Source organism: Anomalospiza imberbis, chromosome 3 (genome assembly GCF_031753505.1).
Source record: "Anomalospiza imberbis isolate Cuckoo-Finch-1a 21T00152 chromosome 3, ASM3175350v1, whole genome shotgun sequence".
NCBI classification, from domain to species: domain Eukaryota; kingdom Metazoa; phylum Chordata; class Aves; order Passeriformes; family Viduidae; genus Anomalospiza; species Anomalospiza imberbis.
The window spans coordinates 88113669-88141622 of NC_089683.1; the positions used below are offsets into that span (position 1 = coordinate 88113669).

At 43.0% G+C, this 27954-nt stretch overlaps 1 protein-coding gene across 3 annotated transcripts; it reads right to left on the reverse strand.

The window, feature by feature from the left end:
* Nucleotides 1–27911, reverse strand: MIA3 (MIA SH3 domain ER export factor 3). Of its 3 annotated transcripts, none has more exons than XM_068185562.1 (28): nt 27788–27911; nt 26465–26598; nt 21121–21207; nt 16596–19530; nt 15356–15637; nt 13646–13707; nt 12327–12462; nt 9132–9238; nt 8899–8976; nt 8694–8804; nt 7844–7915; nt 7531–7635; nt 6619–6741; nt 6398–6515; nt 5705–5760; nt 5536–5626; nt 5289–5427; nt 3579–3680; nt 3418–3478; nt 3262–3297; nt 3103–3170; nt 2749–2846; nt 2501–2632; nt 2227–2295; nt 2025–2101; nt 1808–1879; nt 1024–1180; nt 1–661 (listed from the first exon to the last, which is right to left on the reverse strand). In XM_068185562.1, exons 2-28 carry the CDS (start codon nt 26591–26593, stop codon nt 417–419), a joined length of 5748 nt encoding a protein of 1915 aa, XP_068041663.1. In that variant the 5' UTR covers nt 26594–26598; nt 27788–27911; the 3' UTR covers nt 1–416. The 3 variants fall into 3 exon arrangements, with proteins under 3 accessions (XP_068041663.1, XP_068041661.1, XP_068041662.1); XM_068185560.1 differs by lacking the exon at nt 27788–27911 and adding an exon at nt 27270–27485; XM_068185561.1 differs by lacking the exons at nt 1808–1879; nt 27788–27911 and adding an exon at nt 27270–27483.
* Between the last annotated feature and the right edge of the window lie 43 nt (nt 27912–27954).

Below are 27954 nucleotides of genomic sequence, written 5' to 3' on the forward strand. Positions count from 1 at the left end.
GCAGGTTGGATAGCATTTTACTTTAAAAATTATTTCCACAGGAAATTATTTGATTTACATTTTTAACGAAATTACTTCATTCACCAACTGGTTACAAAGGCTACATTGACTTAAAACTCTCCACATAGGTACTTCCTTCCTATTGCACTTTTAGAGTAGGTTCAAGTCCATCACAGAAAGGTTCTGGCAGCCCAAGTGGATGGATGAGTTTGTGATCATAAATGCACATGTCTGTAGCAACTGGATAAAAATTAACCCTGCAAAAGCCAAGATATACTGAAATGAGACCAATGTCTTCAAACCAAGAGCCATTTCCTAGAGTTGTGCACACGGGAGCCGGGTCTGTGGGCCCAGCCGGGCGCTGCAGGCAGGGATCCTGCACTGGGGATGTGCGTAGTCCTTGGGGCCGGCTGCCCTCAGTCCCTGGGTGCTGGCGGAGGCAAGTCTCTGTTGGGAGGAGAAGCATAGTCCCTGGAAGCCTTCGGGGGTAGCCGAGGGCCTGGAGGGTAATCCCTGGGGCCAGGAGGGCCGAGGGGGTGGAAGGGAGGATGCCCACGTGTGTAGCCTCTGGGATCAGGGGGAGGTGGGAGTGGGCCAGGAGGCAAGCGTGGACTAGGTAAGAAATCTCTTCCAGCTGGAGGTGGCAAGGGAGGACCACAACCTAGAGGAAAGGAAATCATGGAGTTAAATGAAATCCTGCTTTAACCTAAACAGAGAAGCTCCTGATTAGTTCCTCAGTTTGTCATTTTCTGGAGCAGCTCTGGAGTGGATCACTGTCACATGCAGGACTTCAAAGCCCATAAATTATTCTAGGGACTTTTGGCTGCTGGTTTCCATTTTAGAGTAAACAAGGAAAAATACCTTGGCATTAAGGAGGCTTGAGAAAACCCACCCAGTCCTAGCTTACTGAGCCAGCTAAAACCTATGAAGCACGAGGAAGCTGTGTGCTTAGAAAAAGCAGATCTGGGTCCTGCAGTCAGGCTCCAGGAAGTGAAGTGTCAGCAAAGGGCCCTGCAGCCATACCTGGGGGCCCAGGGAGAGGCCGAGGCCCGAAATGCCCCCGCAGAGGAGGAGGTGGTGGTCCGTAGCAAGTGGGTGGCAGCAGCGGAGGCCCCATCACTGGGGAGCTCATCAGAGGTGTCCCAGGGAAAGGAGAGGGGCCTTTGGCACTAGTGTTACCCTGGACAAGATGAGGTTACACTTCAGTGAGTTACTGCAGCAGACAAGCACTGACACTGCTGAACAACCCAACCGCTCACCCAGAGGCAAACAGGTATAAGGGGGAGGGGAAAGAAAGAAAAATGACCCCAACACACTCCAAACCACATTAACCAGGCAGAAAACAGAGACAGCTACTCTACCATCATCATCCCTTCTCCCAGAACACTGCTGGCACGACCCAGGAGTGAGTGGTTTAGAGAGACAAGTTTGTTTAGATGTAGCTGTAGTAAAGAAAAGTTCAAGGCCTGCTGAGGTGTCCTTGGTGGACACCCCTTTGGTAAAGGACCTGGAACTTTGAATTATACATGGAATTATGCTCAAACACCACAAGTAAGTCAGCTACTTAGGATTATTGTTGTAGTCACTCCAAAGTGTTTGCCCACAGTCCTTAACAAGAAATGTCTTATTGCCTCAATCACACAAAAACCAGAGAGCAACTGCTCATCATTAGAGAAGCACTTTGAGACAGAGGAACCAGCCCTTGGTTAGTTCCACAGAGCAGTTGTTATTCAGTAGTTCAGAACACCAAGCCTGTTCCTCCTCTCCATCAAAGCAGCATCACCATGTCCAGCCATGGAATACTCACTGCAGCTGGTTCCATGGAGGAAGGTGAATCTGTAGTTACACTGGGGGCTTCAGACTCTTTGGGAGAGGGTTGCTTTTGCGGTTTTTTTTGAACAGCAAATATGGATAGTGACAGGATACAGACAACACAGAACATGACATAGTTAAAGAAGCAGGAGGAAGTACAGTGAACCATGTATTAAAAACGCTTCCTGAATGCTGGGGTGTTCTCTACTCACCACTCCATCAATTGCTGTGGAAGGGGAGGAGGTTCTTGGCTCACTGCTGATCAGGGATGCCACAGCAGGCCCGATATCTAAAAAGAGAGCCATGAATAAGTGTCCTACCATGCCTAGAGTAGGGAAGGTGGGTTTGAAATTGCCTTTTTGAACGGAAAGAATAAAAAGTTAGTTACAGTTGGTTGCAGACCACACAACTTACCAGGAACTGACATCCTTCCAGGTAGCTCTGGAGGCCTTCGTGGGGCAGGGGGGCCATCTACCATTGTACCTTAAGGGAAACAAGAACCCCAGAGACCCTAAATAACACAAGCCTGAGCTATTTCTATTAATGAAAACCTACTACCAACCACTCATTAGTGTATTAATAAAGCAGGCATCAATATCAACATTCCTAGAACCAATATCTGACCTTAGTGTTCCTGGGTTGGTAGCCTAAGAGGGAGTTGTTAAAAAAGGAGATTTTCACTGCTTACCAAATTCACCCCTCGCACCTTCCCTTCGAGGAGCAGAGAGGGGCTGGGCAGGGACATCAATCATCTGTGTGGGGGATGGATTTCCTCCACTCACAGGTGATGGGCCAGAAGAGCCATCTCTACTTAAGGGCCCTGTGCCAAAGAAATAAAACCACTTGATTTACTTTTCTACAATTTAGCACAGGCCTATGTTTTTATGATGTACTGACTCCGAGACCAAAGGTTTTGGGAGAACCAGCAGCATTTACCTCGCCGTGGTGGGATCTGGCGGTCAGGTCTGCCTGGAGTTGGTTTTACAATGACTGGTCTTTGAACCATGATGATTTTTTGGTTTACCTCTATTAATCTGATTTTGGAAAATAAAGGTCTCTCATTATTATTCAAACAACACATGCAAGTTGTATCTATTATAATGTAACAAGGCAAACTGCATTGTAAAATGTTAGATCTTTCACAAAGAAATGTTATTTTAACCATCAAAACAGTTTAACTATAGTTAAATTTAGTAACTTAAAAATGCACTGCACATTCTGAGCTTCTTCTCCCCCAGGCAACTCCCAGCATGTTCAAAGAGCAATAGAGAGTGTCTGTTCTGTACTTACTTCTGTCTCAGGTTGGCTGCTTCTCTTTTCTCTTCAGCCAGAGCTCTCTCTGCTGAGCGGGCAATGAGCTGGTAGGGAAAATTTAATCAACTGCATTAATGGCACCAATGTGACATCAAATACAAATTGCTGGCATCAGAAAAGGATGAAAATTCTTACCCAGTTGTCATGTGCCTTTTTCTCATGAGCAGCAATCTGAGAAGGAAAGAAGCCATTTAGTTTTTATTCAACTACCAGTATTTCCAATAACTCACCACAGAGCACTGGAATGATGCAGAAAGAGATGACAAAATAACCAGCAAGCAAGAAGTTTACCTGGTTTTTGTAAGATCGCTCTGTTTTTTGCAATTCTTCTTCCATATCTTGGATCCTTTGCCTGTACGAAAGGAAAAAGAGGGGAAGGAGAGACGTTTGAATAAATTTTCCTCGGTAGTTGAAATAACAGGAAAATCAGAACCTTCAGAAATTCATGTTACTTGTAAACTTTCACTTCCTCGATGGCCAGCACAGCTTTTTCATCTGCAGCACACAATTTCTGCTCCTTCTCCTGACGCTCATACTCCTCCTGGGTTAGTTTTCTGCATAGGGAAAAAAATGCACCATATAGTCCAGCATTCTACAGCTATTGTAACTCAAAATCAAGGTATTCCTCTGCCAACGACAGCAATATCAAAATCTACAATAATATGTGAGAACACAGAGACAAAAAAGAGAATTTTTAGAAAGAGAGACAGAAATCCTGTCTCTTGAAACCAGCAGACTTTTATACCTTTGTGTATAAAACCTTAAAACTACAGAGTTGACTAGCAAGTTTTGTCAGCTTCTGAAGATCTGCCAGAATCTGTCAACTGCAGACAGTCATCCCTTCAGATCCTGTAGTTTTCCTAGCAATGCCACAGATTTCAATCCAGATTTACAAAGGTACAAACAACAAAATCCACCAACCACAGGAAATTAAGAAATGGGTGTGTGGTGAGAAGGGGCAAATTTAGGGCCCAGGTGACAAACACATTCAATAGTTATTAACCATGTGGGAAGCTTTTTCCAAGTAATCTCCATACCAATTCACTGCACAAACAATTTCCACAGTCTTTTTATAACCTCATGGTTCTTTTTTTTTTTCTTTTTAAATTTTTTTTATATTTTTCTGGAAGTATTTAAGAGATCTATAGTGTGTTCCTAACTTACAGGAGTTATCCCTCAAAACTGGAACCATTTAAGAGCAAGTTAACTATGCTAATAGCCAGTTCAACATAATCCATTTCCTTGGCTAAAAGTCCAAGCAGTTTTCCAGAAAAAAAAAAAAAATGCACAAAGTTCTTCATTCTAATCAAGAAGTACTAACAGGCAGTGTCATCTCCTGTATGTTTTGGAAGGAACAGAAATTCTTCATAGAGGTCAAGATGAAGTTTCCCGTGAAGGGTGGTTTACCCTCCACCTCTCCATTCTAAGTTTATTACACATGGATTCATGGAAGTTACAAGGTCAAGCAGTTTCACTACAGCCTCATTTCCAACCCTGTGCTTCCCCCAACCAACACACTTAAACCATACAAATTTCAACTGCTTCTCCATCATAATTACAGCTTTTCTACAGAATTTAGCTGAGAATGTCCCCGAATCCTAGTCTCAAATTTTCCCCACAAAACTGAGATGGTATTACAGACATTTCAGTAAGTAAATAAATTAATGAGGAATGAAGACATATAGAGCAGATCCTCACCACTGGCAATTCATTCCTATCAGCTGCCATCACCAATTCAGCCTTCATTTAGCCCTTTGAGAATGCAAGAAGCTCACAGGCTGAAATACTAAAGTTTCTACATTATGAGAATTAGATTCACTGAACAGAAGTCAGAGTAACAGAAAGAAATCTTAATGGCCCCTATGTTCTCCTTGACACTCCTGGATGATGGAACAGAGCAACCACAGAATTTGCAGACCAAGCCACCCACCCACCCTCTCCAGAAATTTAAAAGTAGAAGGCAATATGGTGTGTGCACAGTGACAGTCTTTTTAGAATCTCTGGAATGGTAGCAAAAGTAAAGAAAGGATACCAGCTTCAGCTGTATTGAAAGAGTGGCGAGCACTCATTCCAACCGCAACTTCCAAGATCTTTGATCCTTCTGAGCAAAAAGCATTTGGACAGTGCCCATGATACAAGAGACAGAGTAAGGAAAAACTTACTTCTGAAGTGCCATCTCCTTCTGCTGGTACAGTTCACCAAGTATCTCCACTTTCTGCTGAAGAGTTTTGCATTCATTCTTCAGTTGAGTTTTTGCTGACTGCAGCAAAGAGGAATCGTGTTCCAACATTTTTATCTTTTCTGTAGGAGAAGCAGTTGCAGTAAGAACCATGACGGCCACTTACACACTCTGTTTCTTTTTAAGCCACCAACAGCATGTCATCCAAGCAGTTATTTTGCTAAACCTACCTTCCAGCTCGTGTCTTGCTGTTACTTCATCATTCAGTTTGGATTGCAGAAGATTTCTGTCGTCTTCAACTATGGATAACATCGTTTTGACCTGAAAAAAGGAGCAGAGTTTATGATCATAGGCATAGCAGTAATGTGACTGTAATAATTAGGCACTTGTGCAACATACCCTGGAGACATCCATCATCTGCTTAATCTGAGTCCTCATCTTCTCACTCTCAATATCTAAAAGAGGAAAGTATCTTTGTTTTCCCTGCTTTTTAATCATGAACAAGTTGTGGACAACTATTAAAAGTAACACTCCCTACACTTTAATCCCAACATCCTTACATGGTCAAAAAAAACCCCAAAAAAATCAAGAAGTGGGAATTTCCAGCCCACATATACTTAAATAGAAAAAAAGGAACAAAAAAGGATTTCAAAACCAGAGATGCAGCAAATACATGTGCAATATCACAAATGACAAACTGCCTGAATAGCTTTGAAAACATCTATTTTGGTCTTTCAGATTTAAATGTGATTATCTAAATTAGTTATCTATCTAGAGGCAAACAGAAAGCTCATTAAAAATTCATATAAAAAATAAATGTACCAGAACAACAAAGCCAAGACTCTCAGCTTTAGGAATGCTCTTAATTACTAACCTTTATACACAGTCTTTACAACTGTGTCACTACACTCATGAATTACCTAAAAGGTAATCTAAAAGCAATTATTGACCTTGCAGCTAGTTCTTCCCTTCAGTTAGGGATATTTTGTGTTTGAGGATTCAAGCTGGCACCTCTATATGCATGGATTCCTCCTGTTCCCTCTCTAACGTGCCATGAGCACAGCACATGATCCTCAGGTGGGATAACCATACCTGGCAACTCTCCATTGGCCAGATCATCTTCTGGGCTCCACTCATGCCCTCTGTCATCCTTCTTGGCCTCTGAATCTATGTCCAGCTGCTTCAGCTGCATAATGCAATTGGTTAAAACCTAGTAAAGAAATCAAAGGTTCAACTGCCCTGCATTTTGTGAAGTATGACAGAGCATTTTATGATGCATAGTATTGAAAGCAAGCTGGTTATAGAGAACCTACTTCAATTTCATTTTCTTTGTAGGCAAGTGTCTCTTCTATGTCCTTGTGAGATTTCTGATACAGTTGAATCTGCTCACGGAGCTCAGAATGCCTCTCACTCCAACCTTCAGCTTCTTTTAGCAGCTGTATGAAGCACCAAGGCACGATGATTACTTGCTATATTTTTAGTGCATGATGTACGCAATTAAAGCCTATTTTACTACCAGCTCTGGTGATAACTGATCACCATGGGTTTACCCTTTATCACAGCTAAAGGGTAAACTCCAGTTATCAGGCTCATTGCTGTTCCACTGGCAGATCTGGATGCTGGGAATCTTTCTGCAGTTTATTATTAGGTGGCTTTACAAATTTGACATTTACTCAGCTGACATCCCAACATCAAACTGCTCACACACCTCAAAATATGAGGAAATTAATTGCAATCCAGAAGTAATCAAAACACATTCCTTAAAAAGCCACATATTTCACATATGAAGAAAGAAAACAGATATTTGCAATTATTTGGAAAAGAACTGTCCTGACATTCCAGGGCTAAAACTCCTCCCCATTATCTTTGCTTTCTGAAATACTTTCTGGCAATTCTTCACCATTACTTCCTTGAGTCCTGGTCCCAGTGGCAATCTCTCCATCATGCCTTGACTACCACCTCAGCACAGACTTCCTGTGACTTTGCTGACAAAAACTGCATCAGGGGAACTGGCAAAGCCTTCATACCAGAGATGTGGCTCAGCTGCATAAACAGCCTGTGCAAGCAGGCACAAAGCATTTGAATTTTATAATGGTAATAGAAAACGTGGAATTCTGCCATGTTAAGAAACCAGAGACATGCTGAAGCTACACACAAAAAAACTAGGAATAAAGGCCAGATATTTTGTCTGAAAGACAAGGTTGCCTGGCATGGGCATAACTTACCTGCTCCTTGCTCTTTTTCAGTCTAGCATTCTCTTCCTGCACATGAAGAAGTTCAGATTTCACTTTTTCTTCACTCAGTTTAGCTTCATTAAGGGCTATCTGCACCTACACAGGAAACAAAAAGGAACAAGAAGATGAAGTCAAACTATAGTGGAGCAACAGCTACAAAAAAAAACTGGTTAAATGGAAAAGAAAAAAGTACATATGCACAAACAACCTACAACCTGCCAAGCCAGCATTTTCTATTCCATAGATAAGAATTTTCCTGGTACAAAAACTTGTGACTGTTGAGGGGGCGTAAATAATTTTTTACCTCTGAAAGCTCTGCAGAATGCATAGTGATACTTTCCTGAAGCTTCTCCAAGGACTTCTGGGTTTCAGAGAGCTAAGAAAAAGATGAGCAGTGACTTAGTGTTAACCTGGCACAAACCTCAGCCTGAGTAATTATTTAACCTGTGTCTTCTGGAAGCATAAAAGCAAAGTCAAAACATGAACCAACTTCCATTTCAAGCATCCATTTGCTGGCAGCAACATAGCACTACATCAACAAGGTAAGGAACAGAAACACTCAGCAACATTTGAATAATCTTCTACCCCTGACTCCACTTGTCTGTGGCCAGGAAGTTCCCTGTACACCTGTGCAGTCCACAAGAGAGGAACTGCTATCATTAGCAGCAACCTTTGACCAAAACAAGGCCAAAGAGCTTGTTGATAGAAAAAACTCAGGCTTTAGAAAGAAGAAAGAGAAAACAAGTATCTCTGGACAACAAGAAAGAGGGGCAGTTCACACATACTGTAGAACTAAATGCTGCTCTGTGTACAAGAAAATGTCTCTTCCCAACCTGAAGCCTTCAGTTTATATTGCCAAGGAACTTCCTGGCTCGAGCTAGTAAGTTTTAGAGTAGCCCCTGATTTGAATGCAGCTGTTTGTGTGTGAAAGCACGTAACCACACAAGTCCATCAAGATCTTAAAAAAAAAAAAAAAAATACATCAATAGACTAATAATTTGATCTTGGGATAAACCTAAAATTTCATTTTAATCTCTCTTCTTGAGGTGGCTCACCTTGTTTGTTCTACCTCTATCTAACCCATCAGGTCATGACCAGCTTTTAGGGCACATCAAGCTAATGACAATGTAAGACACAAATGTAATTGTTCTAACCTTTTTCTGTTTCTTCTCATTCTTTTTTCTCTCTGTTTCAAGCATGGTGTGCAGATTTTTCACTTTGTTATCCAGCTGCTGATTTGCTTCTTCCAATTCTTTGACAGTGTCCTTAAAAAAAAAAAGGTGTAAAAGACCAACCTAAAGCAAACTATTTTTATTTGTATTGCTGCTTTCAGTACAGAGACAGTTAACTTTCTTTTACCTTAAGCCCTGCAGTTTCATCTGAGAGAATGTCTTTTTGTTCTTGGGTCACTTTCACAGATTCCTTTGCTTCCTTTATCTAAACACAGAAACAACCACACAGAACTGAGGAAATTATATAACAACATAATATGCAGTACAAATAGAAAATAAAAATATATTAGATGTTGCATTGACTGTGTAATTAAAGCAATAACAGAAAATTAAGAAACAAAGGACAACTTAGAGCAATACCTTTTGATCATATTCTGACAACTTTTCTAAGATTTCTGTTTTTTCTTGCAGAAGGTTTTTAATCTTTTCAGCAAGTTGTTTTTCAGTCACTAGGAAGAAAAAGAAAACTTACAGTAACTGTACTTCATATACTGGGGAAAAATCAGCTATCATTACTACCACTTCAAGGAACGTTTTCAGGTAATAACTAAAGCATAAATCAGGAGAGTGTTAATTCCTTGGCAGTCAGCTCTTTCTGCATCTCCAGCTTTCACCTGAGGTAAGGATTGAAAACAAGACAGTAAAGCTGACACAAAGCTCCTGCATTCACTTCACAGAAGCTGCTCCCAGAACCCAGAGCAGAGTGAGGTGCTGGCTACACACACCTGAGGTGTGTTCAAAGAGTTGACGGCAAGGACCTCAGAGCAGTCTCAGACACTCAGGGAGATGCCACACCTTCCCTAACAACCACCTTTCTGCTCTATTCAAGCGGAATGTTTCATCAGCAAAGGTAACAGAATGAAAGCTCTGAAAGATCTACTGGGAACAGAGACAGTCAGCTGGGAGACAGCACCTAAGCTGCTCTGCTTAGACCTCAAAAGGGCTGTGACCAAGCAGCAGCCTTCAGACATGCATTTGCTTCTCACTCTAAATAAGCCACCAACCAACCCTTAGGATTCAATGAAGGAGAACTGGTTGTTCCAACTGCATCCCACAGAGTGCAATGGCAACTGCTACTCCTCCTTTCCCTCCCACATGAGGGCTCCTGGGACAGTGAATTCCAGGCCTTTCCCACTCTGGGAAAAGAGAGACAGCAAGTGGCTGCCAAGGTTCAAGATAGCTCTCAGTAGCTTAAGGGAAGCAGCAATCCCTGCATTAGCTTTGCCTCCCAATTTTACTACTGTCATTAAGAGAGGATAACAGATTTTTATCCTTGGGACTCCAAATGTAATCTATGTTTTAAAGCATTTTTGTCACTGTTCCTCTATTTTGGATAAAAATTTTAATAACAATATGGCCTGTATCACGCATGAAGAATATCTATTTGTTCTGATCTTCAGTAGTTTCTATCTAGCATCAAAGAGAAGAATATTTGGGTGGTGGAATTAAATCCATGCTCCTCTATTTTTTAGGGAAGGCTGCTAAGTAATTTCTGCACTACCAATACCAATGTTCTTCCTACACTACAGAAATCACCTCAGAGATCACCTCAGAGATCCAAGATGGGCTTTTTCCAGCTCATTAATTCTGCCTTAACTGTGTAGAAGGAAACTGCAGTATAACCACAGTGAAACTAGAAATGAATGACTGGTAAGTAAAATGTGAGGGAAGAAGAGACAGCGTTCCTATGAAGACAATTCTTTCATATTTGCATTTTTTATTCAACTATGAATTCCAGCAATCACCCTACTTTGAATTTTTTTTTCCATTCAGTACACTTTAATTTTAAAACCTGAAGCTGGAGAAAAATTCATGTAAAAAGTGATGTGCTGGCCACAGGAATGCCTGCATATTTAGATCTACATTTAAGAGTGTTTCTTTACAACTGCAGAGCAGCCAGTTTTAGGTTCCCTTCAATCAAAAAAATAAAAGGAACTAGCTCCTGCTTTATGAGAGAAACAGCAAGCAAAGGCAGACCCACTGCTGGTCAGAAAACCAAAACAAACTCTGCCCATGAACTAGTGGTTCACATTTATGTTAAGCAAAGTGGAGCTTTTCCCTGCCTTTTATTTTATAGGTGCAAGCTGCATTGTTTCTCCTGATCTAAGCATTATCAAAGGCAAAATTTAAACCCTCAGATTCAATTAAATATCCTCTACTGGCCAAGCTTACACTGTAACCTTGGACTGAACATTATCCTTGAAAGGGAGTGAAGATGGATACTTGGTCCTCTGAAACAGAATAAATATTCAGAATTAATGCCTAAGCATCAACTACACTGAAAAGTAGAGAGAAACTTACCTTGATATATTCTACTCTTTACCTACAGAAGAGAACAAACAAACAAAAATATTAGCAATAAAAAGTGATAAGTGAAAAATGTTATTAATATTCCCTATGAAAAAAGTGACCATTTCATGTAGGTTACAGTGGCACATGGAAAACACATCTATCACTGCCAATGAGTGTTGAGTAACACTACAAACGAGCTTAAGCTGTTTTCTAATAAAAGCTCCCAGGCTAAAGCTCTGCCCCAGAGCCTTAGTAAACTTCTGTTTACTCACTCATTAAAGGGACACGGTAACTGCCCACAGCTAATTTGCAGAGAAAATGAAGCCATTTTGTATCAAGCCACAGCCACTAACTTGCAAACAGAAAAAAAAACCAAAAACCTTGCAAACACAAAAAAATATCCCTTGCATCCTAGTTGTGCGCCCTCTAAAGCAATATGTAAACGTGACAGGTGCTTGTTTCGAAATTAACACCATAAAAGTCCACTTTCAGCAGCTTTTTTATGCTGTTCTATTAACTGTTTTTTTGCATTTGAAACTGACCCAGTGTACTCAACACCAAAACTAAGCAAGGGAAAAAAGCTATCAATATTCTTACAGAAAAGATGTAGTTTTAGTTTATTTTTGTCAGGCAAATATGAAGTATTCCACAAAATACTAGAGCATATTGTGAAGAAACTGGACAGCTCTAAAAAAAATTTGCCTATTTGATTCTCATCTCTCAGTTCCCAAGGAAAAGCACTGCTATAGTTGAGAACTGGTGACAGACTTTGTTGCACAGAAAATTATCCATGTAGGAATGAGGACAAATGGAAGAGGCTCTCCAATGAGAATTAATATAATGTTTTTAGGTTTCTAAATGCAGTACCTGCAAACAGCTGGACAACATGAAGTGGGGAGGATTAACTGTTTGTTTTGGATATAGCCAGCAAGAGGTTCAAGCACATGGAAGGCTTCTCATTTCAAAGATATGCTGACCCTTTCCTCAGCCTTCTTTATTTATATCAAACTCCTCTATGTTGCCTTTGAAATTACCTCTTACAAAGCAATCTTCAATTAGCAGCTTATAGAAAATGCTTCTTAGCACTGCAACTTACTTTAGCTATTCAGCCCAGCATTTAGCTCCCATTAATGCTCTAAACCGAAAAAGTAAAAACACAAAAGACTACATATTGCTTTGACTCCAGTAATGCTGAAACAGTTTAACTACACAAAGGACAATTCAGTTAGTGAAACATCAGCAGCTTGCAAGCGTGAAGTATACTCACTGAAAGGCAGGTTCTCCAGAAAAATACAGCAAGTGTGACAAATCCCACTAAGGCAGTTATAATAACAGGCTCCCACGGAAGTCCATGGAAATCAGGCCCAGGACGCATTTCCTCAGGCAGCGTGGCGACCAACTGCAAACCGACAGCAGTGACAGCTGTGAGTGTGTTTGCATTAAATACTGGGGTAAAATAAGCAGTCTGACAGGTGCCTTTATTCCCCCCATAAAACCAGAGAACCATCTGGAGGTTTCTTGCAATTTTTCTGCAAACTAAAAACCGAAAATGAAGAAAACCACAGAGCAGCCTGGTGCTCATATTTCAGTGCAAAACTCTGGAGTACCAGGAGGACACCTGACAGTGGCAGTCTGTTACCAAAACGAGTACACACTGATGTGCACAATTTGTGTTACATAGCACTGGTAGTTATTTGACCTGTTTCTAAATAAAGCTATAAGGATGGAAAACTATAGGAAAAAAAAACAGTTTTACATCTGGATGTCTGTACCAATCCAGTGCAAATGGCTCAGATCTTCTCCCAGCTGCTCCCCCTCTGCTGTCAGAGGGTCATATGCCATGAGTCTCCTCCTCTACCTGGAGGTCAGAAAGCACCTGGGTAAGGTGCGAATGCTTGGTACAGGTAAAGGGGCTGATAGTGACATGGCACGGCGCTCAGGGAACAAACGGTGCGAGCCCACACGGGACCAGCTGCCTTCTCCCTTCATTTCCTCCTACTTTCTATCTCTCCCTACCTTCTCCACGGCCGGCAGAAAGGGGGGACAGAAAGGAAGGCGCACACCTGCCCCTGCAGAGCCCGGCCGGGGTGCGAGCTCTCCCCGCCATCCGGGGAGGCCGGCAGCAATCCCTGACGGCAGCGGCCGCCTCCGCTCCCGCGGGATTGCCCCACATTACGGGCCGGGGGCGCGGAACGCCAGCCGCCCTCAGGGCGGGGTACGCCGGGGTGACCCCCTCAGGAACCAGCCTCGCTCGGGGGAGGTGTGTCACCGCCCGGGTCGGCCCGCCGAAACCCCTCCGCCGCTCCTCACGGCCGGCCGGCCCGCCCGTCCGCCCGCCGCCGTTTCCCTGCCCTCACCTGCAACAACCTCCGCCGCCCCGAGGGCTCCTCCACCGGCCACCCGCTGCTGCCCGCGGGATCCATGGCGGCCCGGGAGCGCCAGGCACACGTCAGCATTCCCGCCTTCCTTCCCTCCCTGTCAGCCTCCCTCCTTCCCTCCCTCAGGGCCCGCCCGCCACGCGCCGCCGCTCGCGGCCTCCCCGCCCCCTCCCGCGTCACACGGCGCGCGCCGCCGCCACTCACCCGCCGCAGCAGCTCCCGCGTCTCGCCCAGGGCCCCCCGCCAGGCGGCGCCCGCACCGGCACCTGCGGGGCGAGAGGGGAGCAGCGTCACCGCACGGCGCCACACGGGAGCCGCCTCGGCCACCGCGCTGGAGGACGGCCCCGGTGCGCTGGGGCACTGGGGAAAGAGGCAGCAAGGGCTTGGGAAGTGCGCTGATATTCCACAGGCGGCGTTAGGAGGGGTGCTGCAGGACGGGACGCGGCTGTGCGGTGGCACGGTGCCGAGCCTGCCTCAGACAGAGCACACCCAGCTCCTCCAGCCGTGAATCAGAGCAGCACACACTCTTCAAGTCCTAACCGTGAATCCTTCCGATTAGTTCCCAGCAGTGTTCACAGAACCACGGAATATTCTGAGTTGGAAGGGACCCACAGGGACTGTCAAGTCAAACTCCTGGTTCTGCACAGGACACCCCCAAGAATGACACCACATCAAACACTCCTGAACTCTGTCAGCACTCCATAAGTACGGCAAAAGCTTTAAACCATCTCCAGCTCTACAGTGACCTGAATACTGCCCTCTCCTCTTGCTCCTGCTGCTGCCACATGTCCAGGCCAGCAGATTCCACAGCCACCTGCCCAGCCTGTTGTCACACCACAGAACAGCAGCTGTGACCAGCCATTCTACCATTGTCCACCTTGTTACTTCCCAACATTTCTACAGCCCTCCTAAGAATTCCTGCCAAGCAGCATTTAACCACATTTAAGGAAAAAATGGAAGATGGTCTAAAATACAGCTGAACATCTGACTGCTTAACCAGCAAGTTATCCACTAGCCATTTAAAATTCCTTCCTTTTCTTGGCATTCAACCTAGAGTTTTCTTCAGATCATAGAAGCTGCTCAAAAGCACTTGGCCCTGGAGATGGTACAGCACCTCAGCAATGTACAAAAGCTAACAAAGATGTGCCTGGATTTTTCCTAAATGCTCAGTGGAGAGAGAATCATTAAACATAATCAGAAGTGAAGGCAGAACAGCAAAGCTGAGAGTAACACTGAGAACACAGTCAAAGATTGTTTCATGCCAAAACAGAGCCAGGGAAGATGACAGTAACAGGATCCCTCCTTGGCATAACGATCAGACAGCACTCTAGCTCCAGGGATATAAGGCCTCAGCTAGAGGGAGACAAACATTTCTCCTACTCCAACACACAGAGAAATTATTGAGCTGCCTGAGGGTGAAGCTACACACCACCTTTCCTGGAAAGTAATATGACCCAGAGACATGGGCTAAAAAAGAGCAAGAAGAGAGGGCAACATGATTCTATGGGCAGTCCTGTCTATAGAAAGTGACCTTTAGGCTGTCAGTCCCTGCAAAGAGGCAGAAACCTGGGCTGATGGTGTGCTTCCAGGGATTTCTGCTCTTTCTCCACTACCATCCTGAGACACAGTCCACAAGCCAGTCATCCTGAGACACAGTCCACAGAGCTCTAACTCTGACACTCACAAGAGCACTTTCCTTTATCCTACATTGCAAAACCATAGTAGAAAAACTGCTGTGCTAAATTAGCAATACAGTACTGCCACTAGAGGGACTGTCACCAATCAGGGGAAGCCATGAGGATTACAGCAACATAAAAGTATCAGTGAAAACTCCTGCTATTTGCCTAAAAATACATTAAACCATGCACGTCTTCAAGAGCAAAAGAACAAAATAAGCCAATTCCAAATGGTTACCTTCAGTAATGTGTTCGCTGGCACTCTCTCCTGAATGAACTGACCCAAATGAAATATCTTCCAGGAGCGATCCTCTTTCACTATCATACCCTTCTTCAGCTTCTCCATTATCTGAGAAGTTGGCCTCTTCATACTCAGGTGCAACGTTGGCAGCCCTCTCCTCCTCAATAGGCTGCTCTGGCCTCTTATCTTCAATGAGCTGCTGAAATTCCTGATTGCCCTTGTCAATGGTATTTGGGTTTCTGGTGGTAACAATGTCATATTCAGCCTCTTTTGCACCATCTGTGACAGACAAGGAGATATTAATTAAGCACTGAACTAATATGCATTACTTACTCACAGCTGCCTTCACTGAAATGCTGCATGTAACAAAGCTTTCTTGACACTTTTTAAATATTTCAGCTTGTGTATTGCTTCCAGTATATTCTCAATCAACTTTCAGTAACATCTAATTAAATGTCTGTATGAAATTCATGCAAGATATCAACCACTGACCTTGCAGTGAAATACTGCATCAATATTTGCATCATTAGTGACCTTATCAGAAATCACATACTTAACATGTACCACTGTAAGAGGAGCTTGGCTAAAAGTGTATCTTAACATTTTGCACACTAATAGAAAACCCAGCAAGTTTGCAAAAGACTCTACCTCTGGTTCTTGCCCAATCAAAAGATGTGTTTGTTTGGTATAGCTACTTACACACTCTTTTATGAATGTGGGCAAAAATATGATTATAAGGACTTTATCTGAGATTTTATCTTTATCAGAGATTATCTGAGACTTTAAGTGCCTGGATTTAGTACCTGGACTTTACATTAATCACCAGATCTCTCACAATCAGGTGATAATTAGTTCAGGAAAAAAAAAAAAAAAAACTCCTCCAGAAAATTCTGCAGATCAGCATATGTGAATCCCTGCTTCTTAAGGAGGTACAGAGTTGTCCTGAGTGGGTCCTTATGACCATATCCATGCATGGATCACACTTATCTTACACAGAACTTGGTCCATAACAACAGGTGTGCTGAACTCAATATCTTCCCTTATGATTTGTCCCTGAGCCACTCTCATCACAATGTTAAAAACATGCATTAAATATAAGCAAAATCCCAGGTTATTGCACAAGACCTCTTTCAATTCTACTCACTCACCCTCTTTTTAAAGCTACTCTGTGTTAGCATAGCTTGGGACAGCATTTTACTTCCATTTTATCTATTTATTAACTGGTTTAACATCCTACCTTGAATGTGCAGCTGGTCATCTTCCTGTTCTGGAGGAGAAGCAAGTGGGACACTCTCACCAGCAGATAAATATTTACTTCTTAATGAATATATTAACTCTTGAATATCATCCATCAGTGCACTCTCCTCATCATACAAATCCATCTCCTTTACCACCTCCTCCTTATTTTCTGCCACCCTGGAATCCAGAACTTTTCCTACAACGTCCATAATGCTCGATTCTGAAAACTCCAGTATCTCATCCAGAGCTTTCTCCATATCTTCGTTATTCTGGCTCGCTTTCCAAGCAAGTTCCATCTCCACCTTCATGTCGTGGAACATGGCTTCAACCCTAACCACGTGTTGGAGCCCGAGGTACTTCTGTAGGCGCATCACGCGCTTTTCATCCAGGAACTTTCTCATTATTGAGAGCCGCTTCACAGACTCACTGAAGTCTGTTACCATGTCACTGGTGGCTTCTGAGCTGTCTGCAGGGCTGGGGACATGTGCAGATTGCTGGTGGTCATTTCTTGTTTGCTCTAAATTTTGCACCTCTTTTGAGTCTTTCTGTGAAATGCCCGCTGGGAGATGATCTTTCCTTTGGTGAAACTCATTGCTGTCTTCTGTGTGAGGAAGGAAATTATGTTCTTCCACAGCTGATGGGTCCTCAGGTTCAGAAGACTCCTCATCAGTTTCTGTGACATGTTGCATCTCATCCAATTTAGCATCTTTTCTCAGTGATACGTCAACTTCTTTGTTCCCAATCTCGTTTGTATTTTGCATACTGATTGTTTTATCCTCCTTAGGGAATGAGTTTATTTCCTCTCCTGTTTTGTAAGTAGGATTTGGGGTTCCTGAAACAGCTTCACTTAGTCCTTCTAATTCAAGATTTGTATTTTCACCTAGTGTATTACCCTGGGCATTTGCAGCCCTTGCTTGTGACAGCTTTGCACTTGCTGCATTCTCATCTTCCAGTAGCTCATCATCAGCTTGTTTGAGGTCAGGGTCATCTTCAGCATCTGGCTCTTCAGATTGCAATTCTGCTCTTTGTGTTGTTTCTTTAGCCAAATTATTGCCAAGATTTCTGTCTGATCCTGCATCCTCAGGATGAGCAGTTCCTTGCCGACTAAGATAATCTGTATTAGTGTTCTGCATGTTGCTTTTTGATTTTTCTTCAGGGGAACTCTTCTCAGTGCTTTCTTTAAACATTGGCATATTGCCAGGATTTCTTGAAAGTTTTTCATTCACATCTGCCTCTGAATACTCAGTCTCATTTTCCCATGGCCTAGGTTGCTCAACAGCTCCACTATAGCTTGGGTCTCCTTCCCCTGGAGGGGTATCTTCCAGGTTTCTCTTTTTTATTTCCAGTTCTTTGTTAGAAGAGGCAGGATTTTTATTTTCATGAACATTTTTCCCTGCTTGTTTTAAATCTTCTTCATGTTTGAGAAGTTCTTTCTCCACAGCAGGCATTCCACGCTCCACTTTCTGTCTCAAGAGGTCAATATCTCCTAGGTCACCTTGAGATGCATTTTTTACTTTTTCCACTGGTTTGGCTGGAACATCAGCTGGAGGCTTGCTCTCAGCTTCTCTGTTCTCCATTGTTTTTTCCCATGGTCTTTTGTGCTTAAAATCACTTTCCAAGGACTCCTCCAAGGTATCATCCTCAAACTGTTTCTCACTTTTCTCTATTGGAGCAAGTGGAACTCTTTCAGGATTTTTATTGATATCATCATCAGATGGTTCTGAAGCATCTTCCTTGTTTTTAAGAAATGATTTGGACTCCAGAGCACTGCCTGGACTAAGCAAAGCAAGAGGATCGGGCACAGCTGTACCTTTCAGTGCTGCAGAATGTGACTCTGTTCCATCAGTGAGCTGCTCTTCCAACTGTTCAGTTTTGTTGGCTTTTTCTTTTGAACCCAGATCATCTGTACCCACAGGTTCCTTTCCAAGGGGTTCTTTGGAGAGATCCTCAGGCTGAGTTGTTGCTGGTGCTTCTCTTTTACTAATTAGCACCACCTCCTCCTGCTTCTCTTCTGTTTGTTTCGATTCAGACCTGTCTACACTTACACTGTCACCCAACTTCCCGCTCTTACTGAAGGCATCCTTAAGAATTAATGCATCTGAATCATGTTCTTCCCCATTGTCTCTTTGGTTATTTAGCTTTGTAGCACCTTTTGCATCTTCATCAGGTTCGTGATTTTGTGACTTCACATCATAGTTTCCATCATCTTCTAAATCCACAGAGGATGTAACTTCATCCTCTGCCGTAAAAGACAGCAAAGGGATTTCTGCAGACTGATCTGCTAACTCTGGTTCCTCCTCTTCATTGTGAGGATAAATGCTCAAATCTTCATTTAAATCATCTTCCAGTGACGTAACAAGGCGAGTCACTTCATCATCTGATACAACAGCATCAGCAGTTGAGCCAAATTTTGTTTTTAAGTTCACAGAGAGCTCTCTGTTTAAAAGTGTATAGGCATTGACTTCATTCTCTTGGTCAAGTTGGCTGGTTTCACCCTGAGGAATACTATTGTTTTTGGTATTTTCACTTTCTAGCCCTTTTAATTTTCCATGTAGCGTTCCTTTCAAGTGCTCATGTGCAATTTGATCTCCCTGAGAGTTTTCTTTGTGACTATTGACACTGGAGTCTCCCCCAGTATTTTCAGTTCCTTCTGTAAGAGAGTTGTCAAATTTGTCTGTCAAGACAAGGCTTTCCTTTTCTTCTTCAGCACTTTGCTCAAGATTGTCTGTCTCCAAAGCACCAAGGGACTTTCCTCTATCAGTCTGTTTAGCCTCCTTATCATTCTCAATTCCTTCCGCTGGTTTTGTCCCTGGATCACTCAATTCAGTTTCCCCTTCATTTGCTATTGTCTCTTGCAATGACTTCAGAAGTTCATCCACATTATAATTATCAAAGTCATCCCTTCCTCCATCAAAGCAAACAAAGTCTGTTTCCTGAAATGAAAAACAAGATGCAGTCAAAAATATTATTTTCTTTATAGCAGTGATGAAACAAAAAACATTTGCGTACTTAAAGAGAGATGCAGCAGCAAAGTAAATTATGTTAATCACATAGAATTAACCCCTTGAGTCCTTAAGTGGAACTCTTTCTGAAATCAGTGTAGGTTTTGCCCAAGGACTCATAAAAAAACCTAAATAAAGAGGTTTTGCAGGAACAAAGCGTAATGCAGCAATGGACGTGACAGTATTATGCTACACTCATCACCATATGTACTGAACGAAGAACAAGTCTATTGCTGAATGCCAGTAAACAGAAGAAAACAAATGTTGCTAAGCTTGTGTGTCACGACTTCTATTAAATGGTGTCCTCTTAAAGGACCAAGTCCTCCAAGCAGGAGCTCCCTGTCACGCAGTTTCTGAAAAATAAATAGAAGCAGTGCAAGACACAATTTCATAGAACCATAGAATGGCCTTGGGTTGAAAGGAGTTTAAAGGTCATCAAGGTCCAACCCCCTGCCATGGGCAGGAACACCTTCCACTAGACCCGGTTGCTCAGAGCCCCATCCATCCTGCCCTTGAACACTTCTGGGGATGGGGCATCCACAACTTCTCGGGGCAACTTTTTTCAGTACCTCCAAAGAATTTCTTCCTAATACCTAATCTAAACCTGCTCTCTTTCAGTTTGAAGCCATTCCCCCTTGTCCTGTCACTACATGCTCATACAAAAAGTCCCTCTTCATCTTTCTTGTAAGCTCCCTTCAGGTACTGGAAGGCTGCAATTAGGTCTCTCTGGAGCCTTCTCTTTTCCAGGCTAAACAATCTCACATCTCTCAGCTGTTACTCGTAGGAAAGGTGCTCTATCCCTCGAATCACCTTGGAGTCCTCCTCTGGACTCATTCCAAGAGGTCTATGTCCTTCCTGTGCTGCGACCTTAAAGCTGGAGGCAGTACTGCAGGTGGGGTCTCACCAGGGCAGAGCAGAGGAAAAGAATCCCCTCCCTTGCCCTGCTGGCCACGCTGCCTTGGATGCAGCCCAGGATTCACTCGGCTTTCTATGCTGCAAGCACGCCTAAAGCTACAGCCTCAAAAAGGCTTAACTGACACAACTCTGGAGTTGCTGCTATTAGTGTATGAAAGCCAGTCATGTGTGAAAGGGCTGCAGGACCAATTCTAGAATCAAAGGACTGAGTGTACCCAGTTTTGTTTGTTTCTGACAGTACTTTAAATTTGGAAAGTTTGGGAAAAGAAGCCGTTTTGATTACACACCAGAAGGCCTATGCACAAGCCAGCTAGCAGGATGTATAGAGTTCAATCCAAAAAGATTTCTTTAGAAGAAAACCATAGCATTTGAGAAAATAAAAGTCAATGCCCACATTTTGGTGTGATGCTTTCACACCCATCCACATACAGAGCTGCACAAACATTCCACCCCTGTACATACATGTGCACCTCAGCAAGTATGTAGCTGCATACTAACAAAAAGTCACTAAAAATCACTAGTATTCCCAATTTCTTCCTTGGGAATTTTACTGAATGCCAAGGTAAGAAACAGTAAAACCCCAACTGAAGAACAAGTAAGACTTACATCTGTTGGTAATTCTAGCTCCTCATTGGAATAGTTATGATTAATTTCAAGTAAATCCTTTGGAAAATATCCAAAATCACTTCCAACCTGCAAAAACACAAATAAAAAACAGTAAAGAAGGTTTAGAAATGACATGACTATGTCAAAAATTGCAGACACCAGTAGCAAATATGTTGAACTGACTCTCAAGTATACTAAATTAAGTTTAACACAGTGAATAAAAGAAGACCAATGATGCTTTGTTTACACCAGAGTTTTCACTGAGGTTTTACATTTCACAACAGCCTTGTGAAGCTGGTTTAAGTTTTACTGTTCACGTTTTAAAGCCTGATTTACAACAAATTATTAGGAAAGTTGGGAATAAAGCCCAGGCCTTCTGGTTCAATTGCTTTAACTGCTATTGTGGAGGCACCAGAGGCACCACACACACCTCAAGGATTTTCTCAAGCAGCAAGCAGAAGAGGATCCTTGACTAATAAGATTCACATCCATACACAATATTATAGCCCAAAATATGCTCGCCTTGTAACGTATGGAAAAAAATTTAAAGCAGATTGTAGGGAAATGCAAAATTGCATCATTTTAAAATGCAGAATTAATAATTTAAAAACCTGTATGGAAAATATACCCCTCTTCCTCTGCGGATGCATTGTTTCTCTTCAGTGCCTGACACAATCAAAAATCAGTCACAGAATGGTGATTTTCAATGTGCTAAGGCAAGGCAAACAGTGGAAGACAAGAATCTCTCTTATTACTCACCAGATATGATCTACACAGAATAATGCTCACACTTGAGAGTTCTGACAATAGCTGTCAAGAAGCCAATATTAATAGCATGCAATCACTACACTGATTAGATAATTGAGGTAATTAGAGTCTGCTGGAAATACCTAGAAAGGTACAAAGTTCCTAGACAACCAAAATATCTGAGGGAAAAAAATAAAGTTGGTAATTTCCTCAATCATTTGTTACAGGAGAAAGATGACAATTGCCAATTTTCTTGAAGAGTTTGTGTGGAGAGAACACTCAGCTAAAGTTCAAACTAAAAAAGAAACTGCGTGTGGGATATTAGAGATACACAGATATATTGTTACACTGATAGCACTGAAACAGGTTAACCTTGCTTGAAGCTTTCTAGATTAGTATAAAGAAAACAAAGAAGAAATTACCATGTAGTAAATAACATGCACTAATAATTTTTGGAGGTGTTTATTTTGATATGCAAGCAAAGTAAGCACTGATACATTACAGGACTTCCTTTTTAAACTATTTCTCATTCAGATCTTACCTTCCATAGTTGATATCTCTGAAGTTAGTTACATATGTATTAAGAAACCCCAAACTGTTCCCTCCCCAACTTTTGTAAACACATACTGCTCTCTTATTGAAACAGATCATGTATGCATGTTTATTATTGGGAATTACCAACAGGAATGGGAAATTAATTTAGACAAGTCATATCAAAAGCTTGTCTTTGCATAGTACACTAGAGTTTGATTGTAAATTGGCTTATTTCTCTCTCTAAACTTCAACTCCAGTTTTTAACAATCTTTCTGAAAACAAAAGTTAGAGCTTCAAAGCCTCCTTACAGACTAATCTCTGTGACAACCACTATAATCAGGCATCACAATTTGAAACTCCTTTATTGCAATCCAAGCTGCTGACCATACAAGTCCTCTGCAGTGACCCAGTTTGCCACTTCTGTGGTTTATAAGCCATATGGGATCTGCCTGCCCGAAATTTCATCTGCTTCTCTCCTTACAAGTCCTCTCTTGTAAGGAGAAAAAAATGCCTCATTGTGCAAATAAAGGAAACATTCATTCTCTACAGGCATGACAGAGGAAAGGCACTATCAATGCCAAGTGTATAAGGGAGAAATACCCACTCTCTTCCCAGCTAAAAAGTTGTGCATGGACAAAACACGTGGCTGTGCATACAGCATCTGGCCCCCCTGGTGCCCATGTGTCATAGGCAGCTACTGCAGAGTCATTGACCAAGAAACCACACCCTCACATCATCTATCAGAAAACAGATAGCTGGGGATGATGTTCAAATCTTTTTAATCTTAAAGCCCGCATCCCTAAAGCACAGGCATCACAGGTAACTAAAACTTCAGAACACAGGGCAAAGAAGAGCTGGTTTGCACCTGCTGATCATCGGCAGTGTTAAGAAAAGACAGTGTTGCCCTGACCCTCTGGGTCCTCCAGAAATATTGTCTTCCTGTTTTACTTAATTTTATTAACTCTGTCTTTTTTTCTACTAACCTATGTACAAGGTTTGAAAAAAAAACAAACATAAACAAAACAAAAAACAAGAACACAAAGAAGCCACAATCTGCAGTCAAGTCCATTTCTTGTAATATGAGGCCAGAAATGGTTTTCTCAAGCCTGAATTAAAGGTATTAAGTTCATCCCTTTGCCATATGATAAAATAACAATCTTAAAGTGCCTTTCACAAAATGTTTTGTGAAAAAGCGTCAGGTTTTACTTGGAATTATCTGAAGTAATTCTGGAGTTTTGGACCCTGTTAAAATGAGGGCAGAGTGCAGGAAAAATGCAAAGGAGTCTATACAACAACTTGATGGTGTAAGCAACACAAGATTGATGCTGAAGAGGAGACTGATTCACAGCAGGACACTGTGCAGAGGACAATGAGAGCACCTGATATGCTCTATCTTTTGGCTTTGGGGGAAAAAAATCAAGCATTTTCCTTCAACTGATGCATTAATGAAATTCATAACATAAAATGACTATTAAATAAGGGTCATAGAGTATTTTCCAAGCATTTGGCTTTGCTTTACTATTGAGGTTTAGAGAGCTCGGCCCAAAAACTACAGGCCATATAATGTATAGAATATATATTACAGCTGGCTTCCAGAATTTTTTTCACATGCAAAATACCCAGTGAACATAGTGCGTGCTCTGTAAGCAATTTCGTATTCAAGACTGGCATCACAATATAAAGGAGTTATTTTGTTAAAATACAACATGTTTGCTGGCACAGGGAAAAAAATTCAACAATGGCTTGAAAAGGGTGGAGTGAATTAGAAAAGCAAAGGCAAATAAAGCCTAGTCTCAATAGCTATAGATTTTTCAGTCTTGGTGAAAGGCTCCTTTTCTTATCAGATCATCTTCCTTCAGGTCAGAAATACTGTTGTGTTTCTCATGGCTCCTTCAAATTGATTTTGGAATTAGAATCTGTATTTATAACTTGTTTGAAATAAGCCCCAGGTTGCATTAATTAAAGCTTCTCATACACACATTCCCCTGACCTCTGTTCACATCTGACTCAGAACTCGTTAGCCCTTTCATAGCTTCTATTCTGCCCTAATAAATCCTCTCCCCAAAAAACTTTGGGGAATGGAAAAAGGCAGTAGGGTACATGGATGGGATCAAATAATGCACACAAAGCCCACATGAAGTCATGCAATGAGATTCCAAAAGGGCCATGGCAGAAGGTAGCATGCCTTCCATTGGAATTCTTTTGATGGCAGACCTCACTGGGTAGCCTGGTTTTAATTAGCAAGTAGCAGCTTCGCCCTGGCTCCAAGACTTCATACAGCAGGCATGGCTGGCCTGCATAAATCAAGCTGCCCAGCCAAACCTAGCATGGGAAATCAGGCTGCCCAGCCAAATCTGACATAGGAAGTCACTATACAGGAGAGACCCCAGTGCTATCTGTGAGTCAGGGACAGGAGCAGCCGTGCCTGTACCCTACTCAAAATGCAAAGGCAGGCACCTCTGACACCACTGCAGTGCTTCCATGCTGCTTGTTGCAGTGTTATAATTAATGCAGCAGCAGTCAATCCAAGAGGGATAAAAGAAATAAAAGTTATAGCCACCAACCAAAAGGAATCAGTCAGGCAGCACTGCCCTAAAAGGAGCACTGAAAATCGTGTAACACAGTCAAAAAATGACAACAAATAAAATGGAGCTTGGCAATTCTTTCCAACCTGCCAACTGCAGCTTCTACTTTAAACTCAAAGCAAACTTCCTTTAAACTTGGAGACACACCTAACTGTTGCATGAGCTGCCTATCAGTGAATAATTAAACTGAATATTAACTCAGCAATTACCTTAACCTGCTGTCTGATCTTGTAGTCTACATTATACCTTGTTAGAAGATGCAAAATTGGCCCCACGCTGCTACTCTGCATCTCGAGAACTGGCAGCCCTGGAAACCTGTACCAACTAATTACCCAGATTATTTATGGTACAGTACATGTCAGAAGGGAATTACCAGCATGATAGAATTATTAACTCTTCTTTAACCATGTGCTGCAGTTTTTCTATTCACTTCTGTATCACTCTAATTGGATTCAGCTCCTACTGAGAGCTTGTTTGTCCATGCCCAGCCTGAAGTGGTTAAAGAAAGTGATACATCCTGATTTTCACCAAACCACTGGTCCCACAGTCAACACCCAGGTGTGGTTTCAAGCACCCTAGACCACTGCCAAAATTGTTTATCCTTTGTAGAAAACCAGAGTAAGAAAGGAGGCTGAAGTAAACAATTTGGACACTTAAAAAGGATGTAGGGGAAACATGAGGAGGAAGCAACAGGGACTAGGTCTAAGCAACCTCTGGACTGCCAACATTTTCAAGGGAAGCCCACAAAAACTGCTCTTCCTCCATGGTATCTCAGTTATGCCTCTGCCAGGCAAAAAAGGTGCTTATGAAAGTCAAGAGGAGCTTTCTACAAAGTAATTGCAAGTATGGGGATGTTCCTTCCCCATTGGCAGAAGCCTCTCAGATTGTCCAAGGATGCTGACTCAGACAAGGCCACTACTCTGCAAGCTGGTACAGTACAGCTGAGAGACAGACCTTTTAGAAATCAAATTTAGCTTACTCCTTTCTACTTTTATTGCTTATTTTTCCTCCAACTTTGCATACAGCTTAGATAAAAAGGGGAAGAAGGCAGATGAATATTAGAATGAGAAGCACAATTAAAACATGCACATGCAGTGATCTTTAGCAGGATTACAGAGTGCAGGATGAGACCATGTCATGGGAAAACACAAGAACAGGCTTAAGCCTCCCTAAATGGGAAGGGAGGCTTAGCTTCCAGGTGGTCCTGTGGCCACCACCACCACTGACAGTGCTGCAATAGGAGGTTTTCAACACAAAGGCATTTTTCTAGCAGTTTTTAAACACATTAGTGTTGCCCATTTTTCACAGCACTGAGGTTTGATCAAACCTCATCCCACTTCCCAGCAGCGTCATGACAAAGCAGCATTCACGGTGTTATTTAGCCATGTTCAAAACTCCAAGCATTCTCTTACAAGGCAAAAGGAATGAAAACAGATTACCAAGAAGAGCAAACAGAAGAAATGCTTTACAGTACTTACGCTTCCAGCCCAAAGCTCAGTGGATTCTCCTATTAGTTTATAATATACATACACCGCTTCTCCCTTCTTAAAATTTACAAAGCGACAATCCGGACCTTTAAAATCCCGCATGGCCTTCCCTCGACACATTAACACTGTCCAAAGAAAACACGGAGAAGAGTATGACTTTAATTTACATGAAAGTGTCTTTGCTAACTGGCAGTAAACAAGACCTCACATGCACCGCTTTGCTATTTTACAGATTGGGTCAAGAGATAAGAAAGCAAATTGAAAGTATAACTAAGAAATTAATAAATTAATAAAAATATAACTAAATTGAAAGTATAACTAAGAATTTTTTAGCTATAATTAACACAAACAAACAAGCCAAGTTAAAACTAAAAAAAAAAAATAAGGGAAGTTATAGCTAAAAAAGTAAAGCAAGTGTTCTAGTGAAAAAGCACTGGAGAATTACACTTTCAGGGGTGAGCTATAAAGCTAATTATTAATGTTAAATCAGAAAGATGACATCTGTGTCCCAGCGAACTGGTCCTGAAATTATGCCCAGAGAACACCCAGAGAGCGGGTTTATCACGAGAGAGCTCTGCATGGAGGGTGGGGGGAAACTAAACACGGAGCTGCGGGGATCTGAAAACTTGGCCGAGCAGAGAGGGACGGCGCGCATGGGCGTCGCGTTCCCGTTTCCTCGATTCTCCCCAATTTCCGTGACAGAGCCGGCGGAAGGAGGGGGATTAGGGAAGAGCCTCCGGGAGGCATCTTCGCCCACAACTCCCTTGCCGGGGCCGTGCCCGCCGCCCCCACTCACTGCTGCACTCGAGGTCGGCGCAGCGCTTGCGCTCGGCGAAGCGGCGGCCCAGGTCGGGCGCGGCGGCGGCGGCGGCGGCGGCGGCGCAGCGCGGGCCCGGAGGCGGCGGCGGCAGCAGCAGCAGCAGCAGCAGCAGCAGAGCAAGCAGCAGCCGGGGCTCTGGCGGCGCGGCTGCGGCCATGTCGGCGAGCGCCGCGGAGGGAGGCAGCCGGGCCGGGAAGGAGGGAGCAGACACGTCAGCAGCGCCGGCGGGAGGGCGATGTGGCAGGGGAGGGACAAGCCCGGCCCCGCCGCCGCCGCCGCCGCCGCCGCGGGAGGAGAGCAGCACACGGACCCTCCCTCCCTGCCGGTGGCTGGATCCCCATCCCGAGGAGGCAGGGAGGCAGCACCCGTGGCCGCTGCGCCAAGCAGGAGTCCGGCCACTTTTTCCTCTTCGCAGGCCAGAAAAGAAGGAAGGTCCTGCCCCTTATTTGTGCGGATTTCTCCAGCTGAGGATCGCTGGAGTAACAAGAACCTACAGAAAGGGTGTAGCTGCCACCCTGTAAGGACGCGAGAGATCCGAACAAGCACTTGGCTGCTCTCCCTCCTGCCCCGCCGAGCCAGTTCTTATCTCTGCTGGAGAGGAGCACTTTCCCGGTGACCTCCGAGAGTTTGAGGTTACACCTGCGGTGCAGCGGGCGGAGGA

Bases quoted from the DNA above. Each gene is read 5' to 3' on its own strand.
- MIA3 (XM_068185560.1), bottom strand. From the start codon at position 27,450: ATGGCCGCAGCCGCGCCGCCAGAGCCCCGGCTGCTGCTTGCTCTGCTG. The intron at 7,916-8,693 runs GTTAGAACAATT...TCTTTTTCTTAG, and splicing joins ATGAGAAGAAACAGAAAAAG to CTCTCTGAAACCCAGAAGTC. The intron at 1,181-1,807 runs GTGAGTATTCCA...CATCTTGTCCAG, and splicing joins CCTCCATGGAACCAGCTGCA to GGTAACACTAGTGCCAAAGG.